This window comes from Mustela erminea, chromosome 4, assembly GCF_009829155.1.
Source record: "Mustela erminea isolate mMusErm1 chromosome 4, mMusErm1.Pri, whole genome shotgun sequence".
Classification (NCBI taxonomy): Eukaryota; Metazoa; Chordata; class Mammalia; order Carnivora; family Mustelidae; genus Mustela; species Mustela erminea.
In genome coordinates this window covers 150917253-150942098 of record NC_045617.1, presented here as the reverse complement: position 1 = coordinate 150942098, position 24846 = coordinate 150917253, and the positions used below count along the sequence as shown (strand labels likewise).

The 24846-nt window shown below is 46.2% G+C and overlaps 1 protein-coding gene across 2 annotated transcripts in view; it reads left to right on the top strand.

Annotated features, from left to right (window-relative positions):
- The first annotated feature begins 57 nt into the window (after positions 1-57).
- The window catches only part of LOC116589267 (ubiquitin D-like), a 33683-nt gene continuing 8894 nt past the window's right edge, over positions 58-24846 (top strand). Inside the window, exons 1-2 of one of the 2 annotated variants that reach the window (XM_032341304.1) lie at positions 58-439; positions 19106-19257. In XM_032341304.1, the coding sequence (XP_032197195.1) occupies positions 73-439; positions 19106-19257 (519 nt within the window). In that variant the 5' untranslated portion in view covers positions 58-72. The remainder of the gene's footprint in view (positions 440-19105; positions 19258-24846) is intronic. The other variant, XM_032341305.1, reaches the window with a different exon arrangement.

Genomic DNA, 24846 nt, shown 5'->3' with positions numbered 1-24846 from the left:
TGAGCCTGGGGTGCTGGGCAGTAAGGCCTTCACATGGGGCAAAGTGTACCGGGAAGTGAAAGTGGACAGGATATGGTGGGACGCAGAGGAGAAGAAGCAGCAACGAAGTACTGGGGTGCAGCCAGGGGCGTGTTGGGCACTAGCAGTCTTGGTGGATTAACGGGCACTACCGATGGTTACGGTTCCACTGGATATAGAAACAAGAGTGAAGAGTTGGAGGAGGAGTGGCCACAAGAAAATGAAATATGGCCAACATTCTGCCTGGTGGGAGTGGCAAGAGAGTCAGTGGTGAGAAGAGGACTTCTCAACGTCAGCCCCGAGGAAGGATTCTGGACCCTGCAGCTGTCTTCAGCTGGCATGTATACAGGCACTAGCCCCGAGCCCTTCCAGATTCTGTCCTACTGTCCAAGGCAGATTGGAGTTGCTCCGGATTATGATGGTGGGAAAGTAACCTTTTCCAATGCTAGGACTTGGGAGTTTATCTATGAATTCTCCTCTTCCTTCTGTGGGAGAATTTTCCCTTTCCTATGGCTTAAGTGCATGAGATATAGACTTACGGTGAGACCCTGAGAGAAGGCCTCATCTGTCCCTTAGGCCTTGGTTCATTTCCAACTTTCTACCTCAGCTAGACTGTTTGTCTGGGTTTCCGAATACCCTCACATCACGGGAGCAACACAGTGGAGGCAGGAGTCTCTTAAACTCTACTTTGCCTCTAAAAGAGGAATAACACAGGATCTGCTTTTTCTGCAGGGGAAGGGTTGAAATGTCTTTAAAGGACTTATTAAATATGTGCTATTGCTAATCTTTTTCTTCTGTTGCCTTTGATTTGATCCTTCATCTGCTCCTGAGATGAAGGTATGAGAAGGAGTGACTGTGTCACAGGTTTGCAGCCTTTGCCACTAATAATAGTTGGTTATAACATCCATATTAGTTCTAACAGTAAATATTTTTATGCGATTCATGCCTGATTAATAGTTTCCAAGGTTTGAAATATCCGGAGTGGCTACTGGCTTATCTATTTCTATGTTCTTACCTTTTTTTGCAGTAGAAAGTGGGGAGGGGGAAGCCATACGAGGTTCAGGCAGATACAAGTCTTTGGAAGTGGGTCTTTCGAAGGAAGTCTTAGGTCAGCTGGATTTTGAGATGGTAGAAATAGATATTAAAGTCAAATGATTAGTCTAAGCTATAAGCAGCAGAAAACAAATCTGGTTATTTTTAGAAGAAGGGTAACCTATGAACAATACTGGGGTGTGCAGAGTGAAAAGAGGGAAGGATATCTGTGTCTATCTACTTGCAATTTCTGGAGGTACTATCGTGTTGCCACAAAGCCAGAGTAGGGGCAAGTATGGGAGCTGCAGCCAGAGGGACGAGGGGATGGAGGGGTCATCAGAGCTTGAGGGTTTTATCATGACTGTCCGTCTGTAAACAGAGCACACCATGCTTGTCTACAAGTTAGTGTATAGTGGCAGGAAGCAGAGGAGGAAAATACAGCAACAAATACAGTTGCTGTTGCAAATGGCAGGATTTTTCTTTTTAATGGTCGAGTAGTCTTCCATTGTGTGTGTGTATCTCACGTCTTCTTTGTCCATTCATCTATTGATGGACACTGGGGCTATCGTAAATAATCCTGCTATAAACATAGGGGTGCATATATCTTTTCAAATTAGTGTTCTTTGGGTAAATACCCAGTAGTGGAATTACCGGATCATATGGTCATTCTATTTCTAATTTTCTGAGGAAACTCCATAGTGGCTGCACTAGTTTGCATTCCCAACTGTGCATGAATATTCTGTTTTCCCCCACATCCTCACCAACTCATTATTACTTGTGTTTTTTATTTTAGCCATTCTTTTTTTTTAATTTTTTTTTTTTAAGATTTTATTTATTTATTTGACAGAGAGAAATCACAAGTAGATGGAGAGGCAGGCAGAGAGAGAGGAGGAAGCAGGCTCCCTGCTGAGCAGAGAGCCCGATGCGGGACTCGATCCCAGGACCCTGAGATCATGACCCGAGCCTAAGGCAGCGGCTTAACCCACTGAGCCACCCAGGCGCCCTATTTTAGCCATTCTGATAGATACATAGTGATATCACATTGTGGTTTTAATTTGGATTCCCTGATGATCAATAATGTTGTGAAACTTTTCATATGTGTCTTCTTTGGGAAAATGTGATTTAGACCCTCTGCCCATTTTTAATTGGATTATTTGGATTTTTGTGTGTTGAGTTATATGAATTCTTTGTGTTTTGGGTATTAATCCCTTAGTGGATATGTCCTTTTCAAATATCTTCTCCCATTCCCTAGGTTGCCTTTTTGTTTTGCTGATGGTTTCCTCTGCTGTGTGAAAGCTTTTTATTTTCATGTAAACCCAGTAGTTTAATTTTGCTTTTGTTTCCCTTGCCTCAGGAGACATATCTAGAAAGATGGTGTTATGGCTGATGTTGGAGACATTACTGCCTGTGCTCTCTTTTTGGAATTTTATGGTTTCAGGTCTCACATTTAGGTCTTTTTTTTTTTTTTTTTTTAAGATTTTATTTATTTGACAAAGAGAGAAATCACAAGTAGGCAGAGAGGCAGGCAGAGAGAGAGAGAGGAGGAAGCAGGCTTCCCGCGGAGCAGAGAGCCGGACATGGGGCTCAATCCCAGGACCCTGGGATCATGACCTGAGCTGAAGGCAGAGGCTTTAACCCACTGAGCCACCCAGGCGCCCCTCACATTTAGGTCTTTAACACAGTGTGTTTATGTTGTGTATGGTGCCATAACGTGGTCCACTTTGATTCTTTCGCATGTCCAGTTTTCCCAACACCATTTGTTGAAGAGAACTTTTTACACTGTATATTCTTGCCTCCTTTGTCACAGATCAATTGACCAGAAAAGTGTGGATTTAGTTCTGGAATCTCTATTTTGTTCGATTGACTTACGTGTAAATTTTTGTGCTCAACTGCTTCTCTTTAGGATAATTTTCCCTTTCAAAGGTTAATGTTAATGACATATTTATTAGATAAACAGAAAAAACGCTAGCAAGAAAAAAAGGAGCCTAGACTGTGTCTGGTGCTATAACCTTAGTAGCAGATCCGGGCAAGAACACAGTGCCCAGCACTCCCCTAGGAGCATCATCTGTCCTTAGGGCTTGGTGAGCAGAGCGCCTCTCAGCACGGTCCAGCAGGGACTCACTGCAGCTCCACGAAACCCATGCACTGGGTGGAACTCAGGCTCCACTCGGGGATAGTTACCCGGCGGCCTGGCTGCTGGGGAAGCGTTTGGAGCTAGAGCCCAGCTTAGACTGGCCTCTTTGGGCTGGACAAAGGCTCCCTCCCGCTGTGGGGATAGCTCTCCTAGCTGACCCATGGTCTTCCGGCTCACTCCTAAATAGGAGTGGACGCTCTAGCTGTTGGCCTGTACATGGCGGGGGGAGGGCAGTCTTTGGGCAGCGGTGCCCCTGGAGATGACACTGGGGGTGACACAGAGCTATGGTGGGTGCCACGCAGATTTGAAGGAAACCAAGGAGCAGCTACAACAAAATGGGGAGAATGCGGAGAATCTGGCGCCTACCCGTGTGTGTCGATTAGATTTTTGTTCCAAACGACACTTCCCAACTTCTTCCTTTGTTCCCATAAAACAAAGGTCCTCCCCTTCGATGGCCGGATTTGCGGAGGGCTTCGTCGTCACTCGCTAGCCCCGAATTGCGGTTATTTCCCAGCTCGTTTCTGGCGGGCGAGGCCATCTTTCTTGTTAAGGTCAGCGTCATTCCGTGGAAGCAGGCGTTTTGTTCGGATGTTCGGCTGAAAGAACCCGCAAGAGCTTCAGTGTTCCCGGGACACCCTCGCAGGGGTCCTCCGGGTCAGGGCCCTCGCAGGGGTCCTCCGGGTCAGGGCCCTCGCAGGGGTCCTCCGGGTCAGGGCGACGGCTCGGGACGCGGTTCAGCGCGGGTGTGTGCGGCCCTTCCGGAGGCCGTGCGGGCCCCTCGGAGCCTGGCCGGTGTCGCAGGTCGTCACGGCCACCCCGGCGCCACCCCGGAGCCCCGGGGACTTCTCGGGGAAGGGTGGAGGCTGCGGTGCAGGGGGGCGTGTGGCCACACACTGGGCGCTAGACGGTCCCCGCGGGCGCTGGGCACCCGAGAGCGAGGGTCCCGGACCCCGGCCGCGCCCCCAGCCCGCCCGAGGCTCACTCCCAGAAGCGCCCCCACAACCAGCGCGCGCAGCCCACGGACGGACCCCGAACACGGCCATCCCCGGGCTCGGGCCGCTGCGCCGCCAACCACGGAACCGCACACCGGCCGCCAGCGGGTCAGGTCCGGTCGGGCCCGGCTGGGCAAGAGGGCCGGCCTGGGGGTCCCGAGCCCCCCGCCCGCGCGCCGCCCCTCGTTCCTTGTCCGTTCTCCGCCCTCACGGCCCATCTGGAGCCCCATCGAGCGTCCTGGGCCTTCCGTGGCCCCTCGGCTGCTCCCCCCAGCACCCCCGGGTGTCCGTCCTTCAGCCCTCCTGGGCCTTCTCGGTGCGCCTAGCCGCCACCCCGCCGCGTCCGACAGTGCTCCCCAGGGCACTCGTCCTCCCTCGGCCCTCCCCGCCACCACTCGGCCTGCTCCGCCAACCTTCGACACCGCACTCGTCCTCCCTCGGCCCTCCCCGCCACCACTCGGCCTGCTCCGCCAACCTTCGACACTACACGAATCCTCCCTCGGCTCTCCCCGTCACCACTCGGCCTGCTCCGCCAACCTTCGACACCGCACTCGTCCTCCCTCGGCCCTCCCCGCCACCACTCGGCCTGCTCCGCCAACCTTCGACACCGCACTCGTCCTCCCTCGGCCCTCCCCGCCACCACTCGGCCTGCTCCGCCAACCTTCGACACTACACGAATCCTCCCTCGGCCCTCCCCGCCACCACTCGGCCTGCTCCGCCAACCTTCGACACTACACGAATCCTCCCTCGGCCCTCCCCGCCACCACTCGGCCCCCTCCGTCAGTCCCCGACATTGCACATACCCTGTTTCCGCCCTCCCCACCGCCGCCCGGCTCTCCGTCAGCGCTCGGCCCGCGCCGTCCCTCTTCGGCACTGCCCCGGTCCTCCCCTCGGCTCTCCCCGCCACCACTCGGCCCCCGCCGTCAACCCTCAGCCTGCTCAAGTCCTCTCTCGGCTCTCTCCGCCAACTCTCGCCACTTTCCGATTGTCGGGGCTCTTGGCCTCGACCCAGGGCTCTGTGGCCCCACTATTTCGAGAGGGCGGGGTCCGCTGCTGGATGGCGAGCCTCAGGAAGCCCCAGCATAGTCTCTGGGTTCGGCTCCCGTCGTGGGGGGGGGGGGGGGTTAGGGGTTCCTAGTGATGAAGTCCCAGAACCTAAGTCAGGTTCGGTGGGGTGAGGTTCGGAGCCGACGACTAAAGAAAGAATTTCCGAAGGCAGCGGCTTAACCCACTGAGCCACCCAGGCGCCCCTAAAGAAAGAATTCTTAAGACGTCTTTGGTGCAAAATGGTGGTTTGTTAGAGCAGGGGGACAGGACCCGTGGGCAGGAAGAGCTGCTGCCCCGGGTTGTGAGGAGTGGCTGGTTATATACACAGGAGTTGGGTAGGTGAGGACAAAGGGGTGTTCAGAAGGGCTACTGGGGTAAAGAAGACTGTCAGGATATTGAAGGCCTGGTTACTATCAAGCCAAGGCCACTTTCCCTCTAATGAGGCATTAGCATAAAGACAATTCGGAGTCTCCTGGTGGAATGTTACATTCTTGCTATCAAGAGTCCTTGTTAGTGAGATTTAGGTTTAGAAGAAATTTAACTTTATTTACTTTTCCTTCTACCTCCGTCTCCTTCGGTTGTTTATGGAGGGGAGGGTGACGTTAGGGCTTGAGGAACTGAGTTATGTATCTTTGGAAATTGGGCTATTGATAAGGCAACTTCTTTGTTGTAAATCTCAAGGATATTTGTAAACCAAGAGAGACTCCTGCCTTGCAGGACTGTGATCTCTGCAAGTTAACTATTTATTATTTTATGGCAGTCAGGGGTGCCTGAGGAATGCCACACATATGGAGGGGAGCAGGATGAAGAGGGGGGTGCAAGGTGCCAGCCCCTGCTCCGTTCTCAGCCAGCCTCCTGCTCCCTCATCATTCCCCCCTGAACAATTTTGACCCTTAAATCTTTAAGGTGGTTGAAGGTGGAAGGTCTCATCTTCTGTAACTTCTTCCTGCTGAATAGGGGCATAGAGCTGTCCCTACCTACTGGGGTCAATATTGATCAGTGGAGGAATGTATAGGGGAGTTACGAAAGGCGGAGGCAGCCGAATCCAGCGCTGACAGTGAAGGAGTGTCTTTGCTTGTGGTAAGGATCATCTGTCGTGGTGAAGTCATTGCAGCAATGGAGTCTCGGCACCAAGTAGAGAAACATGGAATAAAGCAACATATTAAAGTTAATAAGGTGATAAGAATGAGAAGCCCGAGAAGGAGATTCCTAATTGTTGGCCATAGTCCTCATTCAAACCAGGAACTTAACCATTCACTGAGAGAGAGAGAAGGATCTTGTAGGGCCTTAATCTGGGTATTCATATCTTAGTTCTGTGAGTTTTGTGGTAGTGTGGGATGAACACACAACATTCTGCTTTGATGATTGCACATGTCCCATCCTGGGCTGCTATCAGGACATCTAAGGCCATCCTATTTTCTGGAGTGCCTTCGTATCTGTGAGACTTCGGTATTAAGTAGGGAGATGCTATTTAGTGAATCATTGAGTGCCTTTGTAGTGTATTTATTAAGGGCTTCTACATGCCACATGACATCCTCTAGTCCCGCAGATGGAACAAAAATGGATGCTAAGTGATCATACCATTTAAAACAGATTGTGTCCATCTTTGTTTCAAGTTGGGGAGATTAGCTGGAGTTGTAATGGTTTTAGTAATGCGCCCATGAATCCAGGCAAATCCTAAAGTACAGCGACCTATCCACCCTGGAGGAAGCCAGGGCCACAGGTTGGTTCCACATATCCAGTGGGTTCCGTTTGGAGCTGGCCATCTGATGCCAGGTCGCCTTGCCCAGTCAGTAGCAAACCAGTCAGTAGCCTGGATTACTATTACTTGGGAACACATTTCTAGTGATAGCCATCCCAGATATCGTGCGTTCTTTGCCCAAGTATCACTCGTATGATTCCTTTGTTCCCAGCATAAAACTGCCTTCTGACTGAGCCGTCCAATCGTGGGTGTAAGCCACAGATATGTATCCCAGATTTGATATATGCCATCCTTAGTATAGCGATAAGGAGGGTTTTGTAACTTAGGCCCATATTTGATTGGGGAGTTATGGCTTGATAGCATCCCCTTTCCTTCCAAATAGCTCCATGGGCATGTAGTACCAGGAAGGCATATTTGGAGTCATTATAAATGTTAATTCTTAGGCTTTGGCAATTGCAAAGTGCTAGTGAGCACTATGGCATACCTAGCTTATCTTATTTTTTTATGAAAACTACTGTTATCAGAAAACCAACTGTCATTCGTATTTTTAACAGGGGCATCTTAAATCTGGACCAATAGAGTAAGCAAGATCAATAAACTCTGAACATTTTTGCTCTATAGAGAAAGAAGTACAGTGGTCAGGTTCAGGCATACAGGTAACTAGGTTTAAAGTTTGACAGGTTTTAAGTATTATTTCTGGCATATCTGTTAGTGTAGCCCAGTATTTAATAAGTTGGCCTCCATCATCCATTGCTGGCCTTTGGCTTCTAAGACAAATCTGGACCTGATGTGACATCATTACAGTCAGGCACTGTCCCATAGTGAGCTTTGAGGGTCTTTTATGAGGGCGGCTGTTCTAGGTTTCGCTAAAGCATCTATTTGCAATTGCACCTCAACAGAGGTGGCCTCTAGGATAAATATGACTAAGGGATGAAACCAATAAGACGACCTTTGAGTGGTCCAGCCTTAACAATATCCTGATTACAGAGGATCATTGTCAAGTGGGAGAAAACTTGTCAAGAGATAAGGGGAGTCCCCCATGCATCATACAATCCACTCATAAAGAAAGTGGGGTCATCCATTGTCTCCACAAGTCCATAGTTAATCCTATGGAGTGCATAGGCTGGCTTTTAGGCAATTTCATTATCCCAGCCACACATAAGGTGTTAGTTAAGTTATACAATTGTAGGGGAATCAATCCCATTTTCCAGTTGTTTAATCATGTGTGAGGGGGTTCTACTAATATCCCCACAGAATAAAAAAGCAAGAAGATCATCTAAATGAGATAGTGTGTAACTTCTCTGAAGTTTACCTCAAATTGTTTAGCTTAGGTAAACAAACATTTAAAGACAATCAAATCTAGAATTTAACATCCATAAAGGTGTGTTACTAAAACATAATTTTTCTCTCTAAAATAACCCTCATTTACAGAGATAGCCAAATCAGGACTAATTCATTTGTGAAACAAGTCCAGTTTTTACAAACTTGGCCTAATTATTTAGATAAGCTCAGCAAGAACAGTGAGTGTGATCAATAGATCTTTTAGCATCTGCTTTGCTGGAACTTTGTATAAGGAATCTCTAGGTTGAACTTTTAGTAGCCTCTCCGGGCCAGAAGCCAAGCCCTGTACTTGCCATCAGGCATGCCTGCAATACCTTTGGGCGAATTCCTCTTCCTGAGGCTGCACCTACCAAAGAGTGACATTCTTTACTCACCTGGTGAGGCTGCTGGGAACTCTGTAAGCAAGGGATCAGGCCAGCAGTCCCAAGGGGCTTTATGGCTCCAGGTTTTATAAAGTCAACCTTAGTTCCTTTAAACTGTCTGGTCATATCCGAGTCTTCTCAAATATGACATCCCAGTCAAAGCCTTGGTAAAATAACCAGTTTCCAATGGTGTCCTGTTACAAGGAGAACAGATTCTTATTGAACTTATGCAAATGACTGCTTGCCATGGAAGAATGCTTACTTACTGAGACCTTTTGGTTTCAGAGGGTTCAGATAGAGAGAAAAGCTTGAATGCTTTGAGCACTTTTACAAATGAGCACTTTTACATCTCTATAAGTTACAGATAACTAGGAGGAAGTATCCCTAGTCTGGAAGAGCGAACATTATAGAGAACCAGCACTGTTTAAAGTAAGACAAAACATTAAGAGACACAACACTATAATCTTTTAGTTCATTTAGTCCCATGTTACTAAATCTGGTGAATGCGGCTTTAGTCAGTTTTGGAAATTCTTACCCATTTCAGTTTTAGGATTTTCAAGTATATCAAATATCTGTATTTGTACTGAAAGTCCTTTATAGGAATCTCCTTGAAGATAAAACTCATTTTACAAGAAAATTAAAACAATTATAAATGACAAAAACTCAGGATGGATATGGTTAGAAACTGGTTTTTCTGGGAAGGCAAAGAGAAAACCATTTACATTTTCTTAACAGCAGATCAATTGATCTAAGAAAACATTGTCCTTTTGAACAGAGACAATTTCAGTCTTGTACCAATGTACCTTTAAAACCCATTCATTTCGATCTTAGTCCATTCTGGACCATAGCTAAAATTCCTTTTCTGAAGATTTCCCTTCACAAACCTTCTACAACTTTCCTTTGCATTCAGGTTTTGTCCCAAGCCATTTCCTTCCAAACAACCATCTCATTTAGGACAAAAATTACCTTTTATCTTTAATAAAATGCATTTCCCTTCTTTAAATCTTTCTTACATATCATCTACTTTCCTGCAGAGTTTCCCTTATTTCCATCAGTCTTAGTTACACTAAGCAGAACTTTGTATTCTTAGAAACACCTTTAGTTATTAACCGATTGTGAACTGTTACAACAGAATTCTTCAGATGGCAATTTATGAATGAGTTAAGTGGAAAACAAATTTACCAACAGATTTAAATACTCTTAGTTTCTTTGCAGTAAGAAGTCAAAACCACAAATCTACATCCAGTAATTAACGACTTAGCATTTTATCCTGTTTGGTTAAGACCTAGATGTCCACAATTTAATTCCATTTGTCATCCAAGCAAAACTTTAAAACTTTCAGGTTACCAAAGACTTTGAAAGTTACTTCAGCAATTACCCATTAAAACTTTGAGACAGACAATTAACCATCAGTTTAGTTATTTCTTTGCTAACAAATTTTAACAAGTAACACAAGCTTATCTGACCTTCAGTAAATTTCGAAGTTTCACATTTACTGCTGATAACTTAAAGGACATGTCTATCTTAATTAAACCAACAAACTTAACTTAGTTCCAACTAGTGATCTACTTTCCACCTGGGCCACTCCGCTTTGAATGTTTACCTGAGACATGCGTGGGAAGATCTGGAGTGGGGAGTGTTAGGTCCAGGGGCTGCTCTTCTTGCTCCTTGACAGTGGAAAGAGAAGGAGCTGTGGTGCATGATCTAGAGGCTAGTCATGCAGGCTGCACGCACCTTGGTGCAGAAACAGAAGGGGAAAACAGGAAACAAAGTGCTGCCAGGAGGCAGAGAAAGGATTCCCGGTTTTAGAGCTCATAAGCCCCAACAGAGGAGCAGACGCCATGCTTTCCCACCAGCAAGGGGGGAGGGGCTAAGCAGTCCAAGTCGTCCAGAGAACACAGGGAAACTTCCCCAAAACAAAGAGAGTTTCGGCAGCTGCTTGGGAATATTCCTTATGGTCTCTGTCTCGAGTTAGACCCACCCCAGTTGGCTCCAGTTATAGCCATTAACACGGGAAGTGAGTGAGGGAGAAGCCCCCACATCTATTAGGAGAAACAGAGAGAAATAAAGCCAGAGTCCCCTTTGCTAGGGATGGCCCAGCAACCTGGGTTTACTAGAAGAAGGCTTATTTACGTAATTACCATCCAATATGTCAGGAGAAAGTTTACTAGCTGACTCATTTGGGCAAACACATTCCGCAAAAGCCCCTTACTTGGGGTCCTGGTGCAGAGCGATGAAGGCCTAGGTATGAGCGGTGAAGGTATCTTAGGTCCATTTGCCCTGCTTCCTGCAGAGGAGATCTAACTGATAGAACCCACTGAGGCCATGCAGTGTTACAGGAGCTCAGTCCTTTCCTAAGTTTTGCAATCCAAATTATTTCCAGTGGGTTAAAAGGCACCCCAAGGTAGAGTCCTTGGGAACTGAGGAAGCCTACTGAGGCCATGCTTCCAGAAAAGTAAAGAAGGTCCATTACCAAATCCCCACATATCCCACGCAGGATATGTCAGAGGTTCCTGTGTGTCAAAAGCGACCAGAGGCGTCCCTCAAGATATCGCTATTGATCACCATCCTGCCTTCCCTGGGAAGACATTCCTGCCATAAAAGGCCCTGGAGGGGTGCCGGCATCCCTCCACTTCCCCATCGCATCCTAGGCTGCTGATGGGTGCCTGGTGAATGGACCAAAACGCTGTGCCATGCCATGCTCATTGTCTGTCCTGAAGACTGCATACTGTTTTGCCATTTTAACCCATGGAAATACTAGAAAAGTTTGGCAAGGGGAAATTACCCAATTTCATAGCTTTAAGCGGTTTGCAGACGACACTGACGAGAAACAGTAAGGACTGAAATCCATCATGGTCTAAGCGACATTCCAGCACATGTGGTCCTTACAGCCAACTTCCCTAGGAAACGGTCCCCGGTTGCGTTTTAATTCAATCGGGTACTGGTTTCGGCCGGCTCCCAGTGGAGGTCCCGCGGCCAGAAGTGGCTAGACCAGGGATGTGGAGGGGATCACATTAGATCAATCAGGAGGAAACCTCACACGGGAGTCTTAAGATTGGCAGCCGTCCTGGTGACTTAGGTGGCTGTCCCGTGCCCAAGAGAGACAACTTTCTATAAGAACAGGAACAGAGTGAGGCCATCCAGTTTCTGGGTCTTATTGCCATTCCGGCCAGGGTACTAGCTTACAGCCAAAAGGCAGACGCTCTCCTCCCCATAGAGTAGCCACGGGCTAGAGGATTACAGCCTGAGCAATTGACAGGCAAGTGTTCCAATAAGACCATACTCCTCGAAAAGCCCTGGAATGAGAGTAAAGGAAAAGGGAAAGTACTCACCAATTTTGCACCGAAGCTCAGAGTCCAAACGTAAAGACTCATAAATCTCCTGGCTGGCTCGCCAAAAATGATGAAGTTCCAGAACCTAAGTCAGGTTCGGTGGGGTGAGGTTCGGAGCCGACGACTAAAGAAAGAATTCTTAAGACGTCATTGGTGCAAAATGGTGGTTTATTAAAACACGGGGACAGGACCCGTGGGCAGGAAGAGCTGCTGCCCCGGGTTGTGAGGAGTGGCTGGTTATATACACAGGAGTTGGGTAGGTGAGGACAAAGGGTTGTTCAGAAGGGCTACTGGGGTAAAGAAGACTGTCAGGATATTGAAGGCCTGGTTACTATCAAGCCAAGGCCACTTTCCCTCTAATGAGGCACTAACATAAAGACAATTGGGAGTCTCCTGTTGGAATGTTACCTTCCTGCTATCAAACGTCCTTGTTAGTGAGATTTAGGTTTAGAAGAAATTTAACTTTATTTACTTTTCCTTCTACCTCCGTCTCCTTCGGTTGTTTATGGAGGGGAGGGTGACGTTAGGGCTTGAGGAACTGAGTTATGTATCTTTGGAAATTAGTCTATTGATAAGGCAACTTCTTTGTTGTAAATCTCAAGGATATTTGTAAACCAAGAGAGACTCCTGCCTTGCAGGACTGTGATCTCTGCAAGATAACCATTTGCTCTTCTTTTAGGGCAGTCAGGGGTGCCTGTGAAATGTCACACATATTACCAAGGGGAGTGGGTGGAGAGGGGGTGCAAGGCGCCAGCCCCTGCTCCGTTCTCAGCCAGCCTCCTGCTCCCTCATCACTAGGGCGGTCGGGGTCGGATCCGGGTTGGAGGCCTCGGGTGAGCTGAGTGTTAGAAGCTGAAGACTAGGACCGGCCTCAGGGTCAAGGGTCAGGCTTCGGGTCCGGGTCGGGTGAAGCTGGGGGTAGGGGTTAAGGGCTGGGTTGGCGCGTACCCGCCCTCTTCCCCTTCCTGCACGTGCACGGAGTTCTTCGGGATGGAGGGGACTTGCCGGGGGTCACACATGACCGCTGCTCCACCCCCATCCCGGGTCCTGGGCTCTGAGAGCCGGAGCGAGACAGTCCTCGGGACCACTGCCCTTCCCAGTCAAGTCAGCCCCGCGGAGCGCGGAGGGTGCGGGGCCCCGGGGGAAGGGGGCTGCGGAGGGTGAGGGGCCCCGGGGGAAGGGGGCTCCCGGCCCCACTGCGCCTGCGCGGCCTGGGCTTCTGGCGCGGCCCGACCCGGGGGGGCGGGCATCCCGCGGACACCCCTGGGTTTGCACGGGCCTGGGCGCAGTGACCAGCCAGCCTGCGAGAGCTGTCTTCTCGGGGCAGCTGGGCTCCCCTGGCACCGGTTGAACCCTTTGTCCCGTCTCAGGGGCCAGCTGGGGATGGGTCAGCTGTCACGTCCAGGTGTTAGGACGAGCCCTTGGCCACCACCATCGCCGCAGGCATCTCCGGTCCTTCCGCCCCGGCCAGCCTGGGCCGTGACACCCCCACCGCCAGGTGCTGAGCTGACTGTGCTGCTGGGAAAACGGACAGGTCCGTGGGGGTTGCGATGCTCCGCATTGGGAGTTGCGGCGCCTCCTTGCCCACAGCCTCCGAGCCTGCCGAGACCCGTGGTGGCCCACTAAGCCCTGAGCGTGGCACTGGCCGGAACAGCCACAGCGCAGACAGGTGCAGCAGTCCCCTTCCTTCCAGCTGTGACACATACTTGACGGTCAGACTCGACAAGGACCAGAGATGTGGGAGCCACCGTGGCTCCCAGGGGGCAGTCTCTCCTTGAGCCCTCACGGTCCTGGAGAGTCACAGGCACCGCCCGGGGCAGGTGGCCTCTGGACAGGCGCACCAGATTCTGTGAATGTAGAATGTTCCGCAAGGGGAGTCACTGCTATTTTGCCTGATTAGACTGGATTTGTGGGTTTTGAAGAAACAGATCAAAGAAGCTTAACCTTGTGCTCCTAACTGTTGTTCACCTGGTGGAGGAAGTGCTTTCAGATTTCATAGGGGAAATGATTTCCTGTCGTGTGTATACTTTTCGTCTTCTTTTTTTAATTTAAATTCAGTTAGCCAGCATATAGGACATTAGTTTTTGATGTAGCCTTCAGTGACTCATCAGTCGCGGGTAACACCCAGTGCTCATCAAATCCTGGGCCCTCCTTAATGCTGGTCCCCCAACTACCCCAGCCCCCTGCCGCCCTTTGCCAAACCCTCAAGTTTGTTTCCCAGAGTCCACAGTCTCTCGTGGTTTGTCTCCCTCTCTAATTCCTTTCCATTCAGGTTTCCTCCTTCTCTCATGATCCTCTGCACTATTCCTTATCTTCCACCTGTGAGTGAAACCTGTGATAATTGTCTTTCTCTGCCTGACTTATTTCACTCAGCACAATCCCCTCCAGTCCCATCCGTGTCTGATGCAAATGGTGGGTGTGCATCCTTTCTGATGGCGGAGTAGTAGTCCACTGTATAAATGGACCACATCTTCTTTAACCATTCATCTCTTGAAGGGCATCTCGGCTCCTTCCACAGTTTGGCTATCATGGCCATTGCTGCTATGAACATTGGGGTACAAGTGCCCCTTCTTTTCACTACATCTGTATCTTTGGGGTAAGTACCCCATAGTGTAATTGCTGGGTCATAGAGTAGCTCTATTTTTTACAATTTTTTGAGGAAGCTCCACACTGTTCTCCAAAGTGGCTGCACCAACTTGCCTTCCCACCAACAGGTAAGAGGGTTCCCCTTTCTCCGCAACTTCTCCAACATTTGTTGTTTCTTGCTTTGTTATTTTTTGCCCTTCTCACTGGTGTAAGGTGGTATCTCCGTGTGGTTTTGATTTGTATTTCCCTGATGACTAGTGAGGTCGAACATTTTTTTCTTGAGTTTATTAGCCATTTGTATGTTTTTTTTTAGAGAAGTGTCTGTTCATGTCTTCTGTCCATTTTTAAAAAAGATTGTTTTCATTTATTTGATAGACACAGCAAGAGAGGGAACACAAGCAGGGGGAGTGAGAGAGAGAGAGAAGGAGGCTTCCCACTGAGCAGGGAGCCCATTGCAGGGCTTGATCCTGGGACCCTGGGATCAGGACCTGAGCTGAAGGCAAACACTTAACAACTGAGCCTGCCAGTTGCCCCCTTCTGCCCATTTTTTGAGTGGATTATTTGTTTTTTTTGGGTTTTGAGTTTCAGAAATTCTTTATATATCTTGGATACCAGCCCTTTGTCTGTAGTGTCATTTGCCAGTATCTTCTCCCATTCCATGGGCTGCCTCTTAGTTTTGTTGACTGCTTTGCTGTGGAGAAGATTTTTTATCTTGATGAAGTCCCAAAAGTTTAGTTTTGCTTTTGTTTCCCTTGCCTTTGGAGACATGTTGTGAGAGAAGTTGCTGATTTATGATTTTATTGATTTGGGTCCTTCCCTTTTTCTTTGGATATGTCTGGCCAGAGGTTTATTGATCTTACCAATTCTTTCAAAGAACCAGATTCTAGTTTCATTGATCTCTTTTACTTTTTTCTGGTTTCTGTTTCACTTATTTCTGTACTGATCTTTATTATTTCTCTTCTCCTGCTTGGTTTAGGTCTTATTTTCTGTTCTTTCTCCAGGATCTTTAAGTGTAAGCTTAGATTGTGCATTTGGGATTTTTCTAATATTTTTGAGAGAGGCTTGGATGACTATGTATTTCCCTCTTTGGACCACCTTTGCAGTATCCCATAGGTTTTGGACCAGTGAGTTCTCATTGTCATTGGTTTCCATGAATTGTTTAAGTTCTTTAATTTCCTGGTTGACCTAGTCATTCTTGAGCAGGGTGTTCTTTACTTCCAAGTGTTTGAGTTCCTTCCAAATTTCTTCCTGTGGTTGAGTTCCAGTTTCAAAGCATAGTAGTCTGAAAATATGCAGGGAATAGTCTCTGTCTTTTGATGTCAGTTGTGCCCTGATTTGTGACCCAGTATGTGTTCTATTCTGGAGAAAGTTCCATGTGTACTTGAGAAGAATGAGTATTCTGTTGTTTTAGGGTGGAATGTTCTGTACATATCTACTAAGTCCCTCTGGTCTAGTATGTCTTTGAAAGCTCTTGTTTGTTGTTCTGCATAAATGATCTGTCCATTGCTGAGAGTAGAGTGTTGAGGTATCCTACTATTATGTATTATTTTCAATATGATTCTTAATTTTGGTTAATAGTTGGCTTGTGTAGTTGGCTGCTCCTATGTTGGATACATAGATATTTACAATTGTTAGATCTTCTACTTGGGTAGACCCTTTAAGTATGATATAGTATCCCTCTACATCTCTTACTACAGTCTTTGGATTAAAATCTAACTTGTTTGATTTGAGAATTGCTACCCGTACTTTCTTTTGAGGTCCATTGGCATGGCAAATGGTTCTCTGTCCCCTCACTTTCAATCTGGAGGTGTCTTTAGTTTCAAAATGAGTCTCTTGTAGACAATATATGAATGGATCCTGTCTTTGTGTCCAATCTGCAACCCTGTGCCATTTCATGGGAGCATTTAGGCCATTCTTATTGAGGATAACTAGTGAAAGATATGAGTTTAGTGCCATCATATTGCCTGTAAAGTCCCTGTATCTATAGATTGTCTCTAAATTTGTGGTCTGTGTTGCTATTGGGGTCTTTTTTCTTTTATAGAATTCCCCCTTAAAATTTCTTGCAGGGATGGCTTGGTGGTCACATATTCTTTCAATTTCTGCTGGTCCCGGAAGCTCTTTGTCTCTCTCTCTGTTCTAAGTGACAGCCTTGTTGAGTAAGGTATCCTTGGCTGCATGTTCTTCTCATTCAGTATGCTGAATATGTCCTGCCAGCCCTTTCTGGCTTGCCAGGTCTCTGTGGACAGGTCTAACACTATTCTGATGTTCTTCCTTCTGTATGTAAGCAATCTTTCCCCCCTACCTGCTCTAGGGTAGCTTCCTTGGCTCTAAGATTTGCAAGTTTTATTATTCTGTGCTGGAGTGTTGGTCTGTTTTTATTGATTTTAGGAGGGGTCTTTTCTGTCTCTTGGACATGAATGCTTGTTTCCTTCTCCAGGTTAAGGAAGTTCTCAGCTATGATTTTCTCGGTTTATCTTCTAGACCTCTCTCTCACCCCTTCAGGGATCCTAATAATTCTGACATTAGAATGTTTCATAATATCTGATCCAAGTCTGATCTCATGGACTTCTAGCGATTTATGCCTATCTTCCTTGGCTTCCTTCCTTTCTTCAGCTTATTTTCTAGATCACTCTGCATCTTTTCCCCTGTCTGTTAGAGTATTCAGTTAAGACTGAATCTTATTCATAGCATTTAAAAAAAATATATTTCATTTATTCATTTGACAGAGATAGATCACAAGTAGGCAGAGAGGCAGGCAGAGAGAGAGGAAGGGAAGCAGGCTCCCTGCTGAGCAGGGAGCCCGATGCGGGACCCGATCCCAGGACCCTGAGATCATGACCCGAGCTGAAGGCAGCGGCTCAACCCACTGAGCCACCCAGGTGCCCTCATTCATAGCATTTTTTAGTTTGGCCTGATTAGATCTCATTTCTGCCCTCAGAGATTCTATACTATATCATAATTCTGGCATCATAATGTGGCCCAAAGGGACGTGGACAGCATGTGCTGGAACTACAGGAAGAAAAGTGTGGTTTGTCCTGTTTGGTGATTTCTGTAGTGTGACTTTTTCTACCACACCTGATTTTAAGCTTCCAGTAAAAGTGTAACTTTAATGAAAATGCAGATTTGAAGAGCTGTACACAGTAACACACCCCCATGCAGTGTATTATAGTATTTTTTTAATCATACAGACATAATAGATGTCGATAAGCATAGTTTAGCATAAAATATAGCTCATCCCATAAGCAGTCTGATGTTATCTCTGAAAATAGTTCACTATTCACTTGACCCAGAAAACCCTACAAAATGATGCAAATGAAGAAGCTTGAATCTTTGTGTTCACTTTAAGATCACACCTGAAACTGCCCAGGCCATCAGAAATATGCGTATCAAGAAAGCCACCAAGTATCTGAAGGACGTCACTGCAGAAGCAGCGTGCACTGCTCCCTGGGTACAATGGTGGTGTTGGGAGGTGTCGCCAGGCCAAACAGTGGGGTGCACATAGGGCCAGTGGCCCAAAAAGAGTGCCAGATTTTACTGCACACGCTTAAAACTGCAGAGAGTATTGCTGAGCTTAAGAGTTTAGTAGATTCTCTGGCCCCTGAGCACATCCAGGTGAACAAAGCCCCAAGATGTGACGCAGAAGTTACTGGGTTCATGGTCAGATTCAACCACACGTGAGCTCTCCCTGCCACACTGAGATGATCCTTACTGAGAAAGAGCAGATTGCTCCTGAAGCAGAAGAGGAGGCTGCCCAGAAGAAAAAGCTGTCCCAGAAGAACTGAAGAAGCAACAGTGTATGGTCTGGGAGTAAATTCTGCATAAAATAAATACAAATAAAAGCAAAAAAAAAAAAAAAAACCCAAAACAGAATATAGTAAAAATCAGGAAATGATGACTTTAAAATATTATCTCTGCTTTTAATACAACTTATAAGTTTATATGACTTGTTTTTAATAGTGGCTGTTTTAACAAGTGGTTTGCAAAATGCCTGAAAATCTACCTGCTCTCATGAGAAAATATGAGGCAGCTTGGCTGGCCTCCGGGTATGGGCCTTCTGGACATGCCACAGAACCTCACTTGGTTCCACCAGATTGATGATATATAATTACACGAGCAGGATAAGCCAGAATTGGTGAATATGTTGGTGGTGTTGGTAAGGCAGTGTGCTCCTGAGATTGGGAGGGAAACCCTGTTATGTTTCAAGGCCCTCCACATCCCTAAAATTTCCAGAGGGCCAGTGGTCTGGAGCATGCCAGGTCATTGCTCTAAGGTAAAGAACAGATTATTCCTTGTCATATTTTTTTTTAAAGATTATTTATTTATTTTATTTGACAGAGATCACAAGTAGGCAGAGAGGCAGGCAGAGACAGAGGGGGAAGCAGGCGTCCTGCTGAGCAGAGAGCCCGATGCGGGGCTCGATCCCAGGACACTGAGGTCATGACCCGAGCCGAAGGCAGCGGCTTAATCCACTGAGCCACCCAGGCGCCCCAATTCCTTGTCATATTTAACACAGTTGATGGTAACACCACTAATGCCTGGACACCCTCCTTCTATTCCAGAGGCAACATGTTTGCATTCACGAGACCATTTCCAGGGACTGACTGGAGCCCAGAACAGAACGGGGCTCTGGAGGAGCTCCACCACAGTCAAAAGACGCCCAGGCTGTAGAGGTCGCCGAGGTGGGACAAGAGGCAGAGTGGTGTTCCTGCTGGTAAGGCCCCAACAGAGAGGCACGACACACACCCCAGGTTCCTGATCAAGCCGTGCTGTCTACTGCAAAGAGGCGTGTCCTATTAGGGGAGAGCTCCTGGCCCACTACTGGGCTTTAGCAGAGACAGGGCTCCTGACACGGGACAGCGTATCCATGGGGGCGTTGGGAACTGCCCATGATGAGCTGGGTTCTAGCAGACCAATCAAGGGATAAGCTCAGGGGTTCCAGCTTTAATCACCGCTGGATAGAAATTCCATGTCCCAGATCAAAAACGAGCAGCCGAGAGCTGCACAAGGCCTGTGAGCAGGTGGGTCAGGTCCCCTCGCCCTCCACATTCGTGCTTCCACCCCTCGCTTTACTCACACCGGTGGCTGCCCTGGGGGTGTTCCAAGTTGCCTACTGCTGCGTGACCAGCTGCTCCCAATATTGGGGACTTAGGCCAACAACTATTTAACGGTATCTCATAATGTGAGCCAGACACGGGGAATGTTTGGCTGGTGTTTCTTTTGTTCATGTAGCATCAGTTGGGGTCACTTGGAGGGGTTCGGCCAGGAAATGGACTGCTCCAGAGCCAAAGACAGCTTTACTCTATGATTAGTACCTTGGTGTGTTCAACCGTAAGTCTTGGTTCTTCTGGATTCCGTTCCACCCACCTGTTCTCTCAGGACCTCTCCACATGGTCCCTCAGACATGGTAGTCAAGCTTCTTTTTCTAAAACATTTTTTAAAATTTAAATTCAGTTAATTAATATAAAATGTATTATAGGTTTCAGAGGTACATGGCCTGTGACTCATCAGTCTTTTGTTTTTTTTTTTTTTAAAAGATTTTGTTTATTTATTTGACAGAGAGAGAGAGAGAGTGAGAGCGAGTGAGCACAGGTAGGCAGAGGGAGAGAGAGAGAAGCAAGCTCTCCACTGAGCAGGGAGCCCGATGTGGGGTCATGACCCGACCCAAAGGCAGTCGCTTAACCGACTGAGCCACCCAGGTGCCCTCATCAGTCTTTTTTTAAAAGAGTTTGTTTATTTATTTATTTATTTATTTGACAGAGAAAGACACATCGAGAGAGGGAACATAAGCAGGGGGAGCGGGAGAGGGAGAAGCAGGTTTCCCGCTGACCAGGACCCTGGGATCATGACCTGGGCTGAAGGCAGACACTTAACGACTCAGCCACCCAGGCGCCCCGCATCAGTCTTAGGTAATACCCAGTGCTCATTACACCAGATGCCTCCTTCATGCCCATCACCCAGTGACTCCACCCTCCCCCTCCCTGCCCTCCAGCAGCCCTCAGATTGTTTCCTACGATTTAGAGTCTCTTACGGTTTGTCTCTCACTCGTTTCATCTTGTTTTATTTTGCCTTCCCTTCCCCTCTGATCTTCTGTTGTGTTTCTCAAATTCCACATATCACTGAGATCATATGATAATGTTTTTCTCTGATTGACTTACTTTACTTGACATCATACCCTCTAGCTCTGTCCATATCATTGCAAATGGCAAGATTTCGTTTTTTGGATGACTGAAAAGTCTTCCATAGCATGGATGTACCACATCTTCTTTATCCATTCATCTGTTGGTAGACATCTGGAATCTTTCCATAGTTTGGCAATTGTGGACATTGCTGCTGTGAACATTGGGGTGCAGGTGCTCCTTTGGATCCTACATTTATATCTTTGGGGTAAATATCCAGTTGTGCAATTCCTGGGTCATAGAATAGCTTTATTTTCAACTTCTTGAGGAAACTCCATACCATTTTCTAGAGCGGCTGCACCAGTTTGCATTCCCACCAACAGTGTAGGAGGGTTCCCCTTTCTCTGCATCCTCGTCAGCATCTGTCATTTCCTGACTTCTTCATGTTAGGCATTCTGACTGGGGTGAAGTGGGATTGCATTGTGGTTTTGATTTGTTTTCCCTGATGCTGAATGAAGTTCATGATTTTTTCATGTGTCTGTTGGCCATTTGGATGTCTTTTTTGGAGAAAGTTTGTTCATGCCTTCTGCCCATTTTGTAATTGGATCATTTACTCTTTGGGTGTTGAGTTTGCATTCTTTTTAGATTTTGGATACCAGCCCTTTATCTGATACGTCATTTGCAAATATTTTCTCCCTTTCCTTAGGTTGCCTTTTGGTTTTGACAACTGTTTCCTTTGCTGTGCAGAAGCATTTTATCTTGAGGAAGTCCCAATAGTTCATTTTTGCTTTTGTTTCCCTTGCCTTTGGAGACTACGTCCAGCAAGAAATTGCTGCGGCCAATGTTGAAGAGGTTGCTCCCTGAGTTCCCTCTAGGATTTTCATGGAGTTTTGTCTCACATTGAGGTCTTTCGTCTATTTTGAGTCTATTTTTGTGTGTGGTGTAAGGAAATGGTCCAGTTTCATTCTTCTGCATGTGGCTGTCCAATTTTTCCCAAAACCATATATTGAAGAGACTATCTTCTTTCCATTGGATTTTCTTTCCTGTTTCATTGAAGATTAGTTGACCATCCACTTCTAGGGTTTCTATTCTGTTCCATTGATCTATATACCTGTTTTTGTGCCAGTGCCACACTCTCTTGATGATTACAGCTTGGTAACAGAGCTTAAATTCCAGAATTGTGATGCCACCAGCTCTGATTTTCTTTTTCAGATTTGACTATTTGGGGTCTTTTCTGGTTCCATACAAGTTTTAGGATTGTTTGTTCCAGCCCTGTGAAAAATGTCGATGGTATTTTGATAGGGATTATACTGAATGTGTACAGTACACTGAATGTGTACTGTACACACATGCTCTGGGTAGCATAGACATTTTATCAGTATTTGTTCTTCCAATCCATGGGCATGGAATGTTTTTCCATTTCCCTGTGTCTACCTCAATTTATTTCATGAGTATTCTGTAGTTTTTTGAGTACAAATCCTTTGCCTCTTTGGTTAGGTATATTCCAAAGTATCTTATGGCTTGGGTGCAATTGCAAATGGGCTTGACTCCTTAACTACTTTTCTTGTGTCTCATTGTTAGTGTATAGAAATGCAGCTGATTTCTGTGTATTGATTTTATATACATTTTGCTGAATTGCTGTATGAGTTCTAGTAACTTGGGGGTAGCATTTTGGGTTTTCCACATAGAGTATCATGTCTTTGCAAAGAGAGAGTTTGACTTCATCTTTGCTGATTTAGATGCCTTTTATTTCTTTTTGTTGTCTGATTGGTGAGGCTAGGACTTTTAGTACTACGGTGAATAGCAGTGATGATAGGGGACCTCCCTGCCATGTTCCTGACCTTAAGGTAAAAGCTCTCTTTTTTTTCCCTTTGAGAATGATAGTCACTGTGGGCTTTTTGTAGGTGGCTTTTGTGATACTGAGGTATGTTCCCTCTATCCCTACACTGTGAAGGGTTTTAATCAAGAAAGAATGCTCTATTTGATCAAATGCTTTTTCTGCATCAATTGAAAGGGTCATATGGTTCTTGTCCTTTCTTTTATACATGTATTGTATCACCCTGAGCCAGGCTTGGAGCCCAGGCATGAATCCCAATTCGTCATGGTGAATGATACTTTTTATGTACAGTTGGATTCTTTTGGCTAGTATTTTGGTGAGAATATTTGCATCCATATTCATCAGGGATATTGGGCTGTAATTCTCCTTTGTGGTGGGGTCTTTGTCTGCTTTTGGGGACAAGGTAGTGCTGGCCTCATAGAATGAGTTTGGAAATTTTCCTTCCGTTTCTATTTTTTGAAACAGCTTCAGAAGAGTAGATATTATTTCCTCTTTAAATGTTTGGTAGAATCCCCCTGGGAACCCATCTGGCCCTGGACACATGTGTTGGGAGATCTTTGATGACTGTTTCAATTTCCTTGCTGGTTATGGGTCTGTTCAAGTTTTTTATTTCTTCCAGTTTCAGTCTCATTGTTTATACATGTCTAGGAATGCATTCATTTCTTCCAGATGCCCATATTTTTGTGGGTGGGGATGTATTAGCTCCTAGTATGTTATTATATTTGTCTGTATTTCCTTGGTGTTGGTCATGATCTCTCCCCTTTCCTTTATGGTTTTATTAATTTGTGTCCTTTACTTTTGGATAAGCCTGGCCAAAGATTTTTCAATCTTATCAATTCTTTCAAAGAACCACCTTCTAGTTTTGTTGATCTGTTCCCCTGTTCTTCTGGTCACTATTTCATTGATTTCTGTTTTAATCTTTATTATTTCTCGTTTCCTGTTGCGTTTAGGCTTCATTTGCTTTTTTCCCGCCAGATCATTTAGGTGTATGGTTGGCTTTTGTGTTTGGAATTTTTCTAGTTTTCTTCAGAGTCTTGTAATGCTACATACTTCCCTCTAAGGACCACCTTTGCTGTTTTGAACTAATGCGTTTTCATTCTCATTGGTTTCAGTGAATTGTTTAAGTTCCTTAATTTCCTGGTTGACCCCTTCATTCTTTTGCAGGATGCTCTTTAACCTCCAAGTGTTTGTGTTCCTTTCAAATTTCCTCTTGTGATTGAGTTCCAAAGCACCGTGGTATGAAAATATGCAGGGGACAATATCAGTCTTTTGGTACTGGTTCTGACCTGATTCGTGACCTGGTGTGGGATCTGTTTTGGAGAATGTCTCCTGTACACTCGAGAAGAATGAGTTTTCTGTTGTTTTAGGATGGAGTAGCCTGTATATATCTACAAAGTGTATCTGGTCCAATATGTCATTCAGAGCTCTTGTTTCTTTTTGATCTTCTCTCTCATGATCTGTCCATTGCTGTGAGTGGAATGCTGAGGTCTCCTCGTATTAATGTATTATTATCATCATGTTACTTTATTTTGGGTATTCATTGTTTTATATAATCGGCTGCTCCCACTTTGGGGGCAGAGATATTTACAATTGTTAGATCTTCTCGTTGGGTAGACCCTTTAAGCATGATGTAGTGTCTCTCTACATCTTTTACAATAGTATTTGGTTTAAAATCTCATTGATATGAGGTTTGCTACCCCAGCTTTTTTTTTTTTTTAAGATTTTATTTATTATTTATTTTTTTGTCAGAGAGAGAGAGCGAGCGCACAAGCAGGCAGAGGCAGAGGGAGAAACAGGCTCCCTGCCAAGCAAAGAGCCCGATGCTGGACTTGATCCCAGGATCCTGGGATCATGACCTGATCCGAAGGCAGTGTCTTAACCAACTGAGCCACCCAGGCATCCATACCCCAGCTTTCTTTTGAGGTCCATTGTGTGGTAAATGGTTCTCCATCCCCTCACTTTCCATCTGGAGGTGTCCTTAGTTTCAAAACGAGTCTGTTATAGACAGCATATGGATGGTTCTTGCTCTTTTATCCAATCTGATACCCTGTGTTTTTTGATTGGAGTATTTAGCCCATTTACATTCAGTGCAGCTATTGAAAGATATGAATTTACTGGCATTGTGTTTCTTGTAAAGTCATTGTTTCTGTAGATTATCTGTTTCATTCTGGTTTCTGTGACTCTTGGGATCTTTCTTCACTTGCAGAATCCCCCTTAATATTTCTTGTAGGGCTGGCTTGGTGGTCCCATGTTTGTTTGGTTTTTGTCTGTTCTGGAAGCTCTTTATCTCTCCTCCATTCTGAATGGGAACCTTGCTGGCTAATGTATTCTTGGCTGCACGTTTTTT